The 7,620-nt window shown below is 33.6% G+C and overlaps 1 protein-coding gene across 1 annotated transcript in view; it reads left to right on the top strand.

Moving 5' to 3' along the window:
* The first annotated feature begins 4,312 nt into the window (after positions 1–4,312).
* Ralgps2 (Ral GEF with PH domain and SH3 binding motif 2) overlaps positions 4,313–7,620 on the top strand; it is a 117,144-nt gene continuing 113,836 nt past the window's right edge. Inside the window, exon 1 of the mRNA XM_048810221.1 lies at positions 4,313–4,872. Coding sequence (XP_048666178.1) covers positions 4,816–4,872 — 57 coding nt within the window. The 5' untranslated portion in view covers positions 4,313–4,815. The remainder of the gene's footprint in view (positions 4,873–7,620) is intronic.

Here is a 7,620-nt window from a genome sequence, read left to right as displayed (position 1 = left end):
GAGGGGAGGGGGGATAGTAGAGGATAGGAAAGGCAGCAGAATACAACAGACACTAGTATGGCAATATGTAAATCAATGGATGTGTAACTGATGTAATTCTGCAATCTGTATATGGGGTAAAAATGGGAGCTCATAACCCACTTGAATCAAAGTGTGAAATATGATATATCAAGAACTATGTAATATTTTGAACAGCCAACAATAAAAAATTTTAAAAAAAAAGATAATACAACCATCAAAAAAATAAATAAATAAATATGGATCTTTAACTAAAATCAAGGAAGTCAAAGATCATTAAGGAAAGAGAACATAAACAGTGTGGAAATACAGGAGTAGACTTTGATGAAAGAGCCCTGGAAGCACAAAGGTGGGAGGCTAATAAACTCTTTGGGAGGTGCGGGCAGGGAACAGTCTATAGCTCCAGACTATATGTCTCATTTCAACCTCTTTTTAAGTTCCTGTCTTAATAACTTAAACTTTTCATAGTGGCAAATAGCAAAGATAATTTTGCTTAGTCCTGTACCACTAGTGGTTTTAAGAGACAACTGCTTTATCATACTTTGGTCCAAAAAGCTTAAAAACTATTATCGCAAAACCAAAATCTTTTCTTTGTTATTCCTCAGCATTTCTATGACTATAATTTTTTTTGGTGGTGGTGGTGGTCAGGTTTACCAGGGATTGAACCCAGGAGCACTTAACCACTGAGCCACATCCTCAGCACTTTTTTATATTTTATTTAGAGACAAGGTCTCACTGAGTTGCTTAGGGCCTCATTAATTTGCTGAGGCTGACTTTGAACTCCGTCCTCCTGCCTCAGCCTCCTGAGCCACTGGGATTACAGGTGTGCACCACCACACCCAGCCAGCTATAATTATTGAAAATAAAGTACTGGGGAATTTGGGACTTATGCCTAATTTTTTTAGATTAAAAAAAATGGAGAAGGCCGATCTGCCATGTGCTAAAATGGGCTTGTCTTAGTGCTACCATACACAGGCCATTTATTTATTTCTTTGAATCTCCCATGAATATCCTTTAAAGTGTACCTTTAATTTTTGTTTAAAAATTAATATCAAAGGAAAGGAAACTTTGTAGTAACTTTTAAATATTTGTATTGTAATTATGTTTTACCCTATGTTCTTTTTTCCTCTTGAAACTTTATAAAAATATTATCCTGAGAAGATTTAGTTTCTGTTATTTAACCTGTCTCTGCTGTTCTCCTGTTTCTTATAATTGTCCATTTGAATTGTTATTTTAAAATTTGGTTTATTTTTATTTATTTTTTGAGACAGGTTTGCTATTTTTGTCAAATTGGACTTGAACTCCAGGGCTCAGGTGATACTCCTTCCTCAGCCTCCCAAATATCTCAGTTACAGGCACACCACCACTCCTTGCAAATTTGTTTTTGTTGATGGTGGTGGCAGTGTTGGGGAATCCAGCCCAGGGCCTTGTGCCTGCTAGTGAAGTACTCTCCATTGAGCTATGTCTAAAAATACTCAGTTGTATTTTTTAAAAGTAGTTGTATACAAAGTCATTGAAGTTGTGTCTGATTTTCACTATTGTGAATAATGCTTGATTGAGTAGTTCTGTATAGAGTTTTGTTTTTTGTTTTATCTTTTTTTACAGTTTTGATAGGATGAATTTCCAGGACTGAGATTTTAGACCAGACCTGTGCATACTGTTCCATACTGTCCAAAAGTTTCCAGTTAATTACGTTCACTACCAGTTTACTTATAGTTGTTGCTTAACTTTTCTAGAGTATATCTTGTAAAACTCTGAAATCCTTAGCATAATCGTGATGATGATTATGTAAATTATTTTAGAAAAGTCTATGCAGCTGGTACTGTGAAATAAGATTAAATTGACTAGTGAGAAATTTTTGCTTTGGCTTACCCCTTGTTCATTTATAAAAAGGCCTTGGTTTTTTGAGGAGGCAATGAGAGCAAGCAGTTAGGGGCCGAATGATTGTGCCTGCAATTTGACAATCTAGTTCTGTGAATTTGAGAAGGAAGAATGTATGCTTCAAGATTTCCTGATCAGGGATGTTGCTTAGAAAGAACCAATATCCCTGTTTTGGTAACTATCTTAAAAGTTGAAAAGAGAGTGAGTAGAAACTAATGAATTTTAAAATAGATGCTGTGATGTTGATAGTCATTATGAATGATTGTGCCATGTATAATGCTACGAAAAATAAGTTTTAAAAACTAAGGTTAAAAAATAAAAGTATGTATTAATTTGCTAAATTTGTCTTGAGACATGTACTAAAAGAATAGACCCAGGTCACCCTTGGAGCTTGCAGTGTTTAAATATGAACCCTTTGTACTTCACCATTATTAAATAAAATTGACATGTAGTATATTTGTCAATAATTATGAGTAATTTTCTTTAAGATATACTATGTTCTGTTTTTTTTTTTTAAACATGTATGAACTTTAACGTGACCTCCAGTATCATGGAATATTTAACAGTTTAATTAAAAACAGATGGAGAAAAGTTGATTATGATCGGAGTTTGCAAATATATTGTTATTATTCCCAGTCTGCATTGCCTTTTTTCAGTAAATAATAATAATAATTAAATTCACATATTTAATAGGTAAAGATACAATTCCTTTAACCATGAAATTAAGAATCTTTTAGCACTAGGGGGCACTCTTGATTTATGAATTCATGTCATACTTAGTCTATGCATAGAATATGGAATGAGATGAAATTATTTGAAAATATTTCATTGCAAACTGAATGTTACTGTCAAGAAAATTAGAATTATCAAGCCAGTTTTGTGTAACAGGGTGAACATAAATTTATCATTAACAGTGTTATCATAGATTAATGATGCTTATAGAATAAGATAATATCCATTGGATGAAATTATAGTATTTCTGTGCTTTATTCATTTCCTATTGATTTTCTAAATGTCTTTGAAATGGTTTTAAAACCACCATTATTTCAAACATTTTTTTTTAATTCTAGCACAATGTTTTCCTCTTGGGTACTTAGGCAATCTGAAGAAATGAAGATAAATTTAGGATGTGACCAAGGAGTGTTATTATTAGTAGTAATTTTTAAGTATTTGAAAACCAGGAGTAGGTTTTGCTCCATTTAGGAAATAGATTTGGCATTTTTATTCATTGGCATTTACAATTAGGATTTTAGCAACTTGTCACCAGTGTGTGCTTGCCAGAGGCATATTTCTAAGGTTTTGTCTTTTTTATTTAGAAGACTTCATTGAATTTAAACTTTATGTAGAGTAAGTATATGGTAATGAAAAGTCTGCATCATGGTAATAGCATTCTTGTTATGTACCAGCACTTGTTTTAGGTGCTTTTGCATATATTAGCTTGTTTATCCCCAGGACAACTCTGTCAGGTAGGTATCTATTGTTATTCCTGTTTTATAGATGAGGAAATAGCACAGGAAAGTTCAAGTTTGCTGGTTTTATATAGGCAATCTTGTTCTAGGCTCTGTGCTTTTCAGGTGCTATCCTACATTGCTTTATCAGAGAAAGTAAGTTTAGTATTGAAGGAATTGCTATTGACATCGTAAACTTAGTCTTTAAAGTAGAATACCTAAATTATAGACACTTACCATTCTATTATGAAAAACATTGTGGAAATCTTAAAAGGGTCCTTCAAGTCCATTCAACTTACAGAGAGGAGAAAGTTTTGTCAGAGAGGTTAAGTTAGCTACTCAGTGATGTACGGCAAGTTATTTGTGTAAAGATAATAGAACCTCAAGAAAATATTCTGACTTCCAGTAAAATAGAAAAAATACAGTATTATGGAAAAAAATATTTAATATTGATGGTTTGTCTCTTGTTCTTGGCTCGTCATTTACCCTTTTTTCAAGAGGTTTTCTTTCTTGTATTACATGGGAATAATAATAGCATTATTGTTATGTTGTATTATACAGGTATAATATCTTCACTAACTAATGTTCTTGGAAGCTGTGAAATGAGATAATGGATTGAGGTTATTCATAAACCTTAAAGCCCTATACAAATAAACATGTCATATTTTGTGGTATTTTTATGACCCATTCCATATTTTATTTTTCCGTGTTTATAGTACCTTGGTCCCCAACTATCTAGATCACCAGGAATGAAAAGCTTAGCCGGGCATGGTGGTGCATGCCTATAATTCCAGTGGCTAAAAGCTAAGGCAGGAGGATCACGAGTTCAAAATCAGCCCCAGCAAAAGTGAGGTGCTAAGCAACTCAGTGAGACCCTGTCTCCAAATGAAATAAAAATAAGGGCTGGGGATGTGGCTCAGTGGTTGAGACCCTGAGTTCAATCCCCAGTACCACAAAAATAAAAGAAAAGCTTATTCAATATTTTTTATTTAGAGGTGCCATTTGGATTTTGAAATTTTTATTGTGTAGGACATCCATTACTTTGCCACATGATTTTTATACTTAAAACTAAAAAAAAATTATTTTATTCTCACATATTCCACTTAATCAGTGAAAAGTGATGCTTCACTTAGGAAGAAAACAGTAACAACTATTGAATACTGCCCATCTGGTGTTTCTGATTATTTGAAAATAGCTTATAGGATTGTTCTCATGTTCTCAATCTGGATTTAGTGGCTTAGCTAAAATAAAAGTTCAGCAAATGGAGTTCAGCAAAGATGGACTATTTTGTTCCTTAGCATAGTGGTAGGCATGGATTGGTGTTTTTGAACTTCAGGGAAGATGCACATATTAACTTTTCTATCTATATATATATTTTTTCTGCAGACATAATGTATTTGTGGCCTTGGACATGAAGTAATCAGTCCTCTGTTGCTGTAAACATAGGGTGGGGACTGATGAGGGAAGCATGGACCTAATGAACGGACAGGCAAGCAATGTTAATATCGCAGCTACTGCTTCTGAGGTAAGACATTTTACAAAACCTCACTGTAAATTTTCTCACCTGCCTTTTCTGATTTTTCATTCACTGTTTGGTTGCATTTTAAAATTAGAATGTGAGATAAAGGGCTACGTGTTTTTAAGAACTTGCAGTTTTGTCATTCATGTATTCACTATTCATCTTAGAAATAGTCCTCATCTATTTAAAATACTTGAAAGATAATAATAAGAAATGATTACTTAAAACTTTCTTTTAGGTTTAATTTTAGAGAAAACACATAATTTCCTTTTAGAGTATTCCTACTTTATGTGAACCTTGGACAATAGTGAAAGTGAGGCAAAGAAAGATTGTTTATTTGGAATCACTGAATTTTTGGGCATCATACAGAGCACTGATTTCAAGCCTGTTGAAGGAGATCAAAGAACTCTTGGACTGGACTATTAGGCTTAGTCTGATGAGGTAGATGGAGATGAACACTGAACCAGGTGTTCACCTCTCTAATTAGTATATTGTGATTTTATTTCTACTTCATCTTTTTCTTTTTTTGCCTGTCTACAAATCTAGAATACTTACCTTAGTAGTTTTAGCATTTGCCTCCTATGTTTCTCCTTTGTTTTTCTCCTATATTGGAGAAGACCAACATTTATGACTCTTTAACACTTTGTTCTCAAAGTATTTTAATAACAGTTAATAGTCCACCACCTTTAGGCTGTTAGTAGTACCACAGTTCCATAGCCACCTACACTTAAATCTTTAAGTTCTTTTATCTACTCCCTTTTTCTTGGCCTGCCACAACCATTTTCTTATCCCAGCAGAGTCCACTAGCAAAACAGAAATTATGACCTTAAGTGATGTAATCATGGGAGTGACATCGTATCACCTTTGCCATTTTCTCCTAATTAGAAACAAGTCATGGTCCTGCCCACACTGAAGGGAAGAGAATTACACAAAGGTGGGAATCCCAAGAGGTACAGATCCTTGGCAGCTGTCTTGGAGCAGCCTATTCACCAGACTTTGGCTTCATCTCCTTATTTCTACTATTACCATCCTAGTTTGGTTATTTATGATTTCTTGTCTAGATTATTGCAGCAACTTTTCAGTTTAGTTTTGCATTACTATTCTCTATTGTTTCTGTTCCATTTGTCTGAAATTTACCATTAACATTGTTAAAATAAAGTTTTTAAACTTTTGTCTTATCCCCAAACTATTGGTGGTTTCTTATTGCCTACTAATAATATTCGAATACCCCCACAGCCATTCATTATTCAATATTTTCCTCAGAATGGCTCCCAATTTTATTTCTAATGGATTTAATTCCTATTTGAAACTTCTGTTGAAAATACTACATTTTTAAAAATGTTTATATTAATCATTAGCTTTGCCTACTTCTGTTCTAAATTTTCCGTCCGGAATTTTTCTTCTCTTTCCAATGTATCCCTTTCCTTACTGCACAAAAAGATATTGTCTTTTGAAATGTATTTCAAACATTGTAACTTTTAATAAAAGCTTTTCTAATTCCCTAAAAGGTGGGAGTTTTCCTGTTTTTGAAACTATCACTTTAAAAAATCTTTAGGCTTTTTGTTTTGTATAAATGTATGCATAACTTTTCTTCCTACTTGAGGCAGGAATTATATTGTTTATGTATATTTACTTAGCATATTAGAAATATATTCATTTTTTTCTTCTATTTATCTATTTTTTAAAATTTTTTTATTTGTTGATGGACCTTTATTTTATTTATCTATTTGTAAGCAGTGCTGTGAATCGAACCCAGTGCTTCACACATGCTAGGCAAGTGCTCTGCCACTAAGCTACAACCCCAGCCCTATTTATCTATTTTTGATCAGTGCTTTGTAGATACACTTAAAGATGGATTTCACTGTGGTGTATTTATACATGCACAGAATAATTCTGTCATTCATTCCACATTTCCTCCCCTTTCCTGTCCTTCCTCTCTCCCTTTCCTGTCCTTCCTCTCTCCCTCTCAGTCTCCTTCTTCTTCACCATTGGTATTCCCTCTATCCTTATGGTTTCTGATCATTACTTTTCCTTTTTATCTCTTTCCTTTAATTCCAGATTTGACATATGAGAGGAAACATTCAATCCTTGATTTTCTGAATCTGGTTTGTTTCAGTTAGCATGATGTTCTCCATTTCTCTTCATTTACCAGCAAATGCCATAATTTCATTCTTTTTTATGGCTAGGATAATTCGTGTGTGTGTGTGTAAAATGTATTAATTCTTTCATCTGTTCATAGGCACCTGAGGGATTCCATACTTGGCTATTGTGAGTTGTGTTCCTTAAATATTGATATGGGTGTATCATTGAACTTTTTAGAGTCCTTCTGAATAGGTATCAAGGATTGGGATAGCTGGGTTCCATTTGTAGTTTTTTGAGGAATCTCCATACTGTTTTTCAGAGTGGTTGTATTAATTGGCATTCACATCAATTTTTGAGTGTGCCTTTTCCCCAACACCCTTGCAACATTTATTTTTACTCTTGATAATTGCCATTTTGCCTGGAATGAGAGGAAATCTCAATGTAGTTTTAATTTACATTCCCCTGATTGCTAGAGAGTGGTAACATTTTTTCTATATTTCTTGGTCATTTGTGTTTCTTCTTTTGAGAAATGTCTGTTTAGTTCTTTTGCCCATTGTTGTCTTCTTCTTCTTTTTTTGGTGGGGGAGGGTTAAGCTTTTTTGAGTTCTTTTTATGTTCTAAATATTAATCCACTGTCAAAGGATTAGCTGGCCAAGATTTACCCCCCCCCCC

This window comes from Marmota marmota, unplaced genomic scaffold (assembly GCF_001458135.2).
Source record: "Marmota marmota marmota unplaced genomic scaffold, marMar, whole genome shotgun sequence".
NCBI classification, from domain to species: Eukaryota; Metazoa; Chordata; class Mammalia; order Rodentia; family Sciuridae; genus Marmota; species Marmota marmota.
This window is presented reverse-complemented; position numbering and strand designations above follow the sequence as displayed.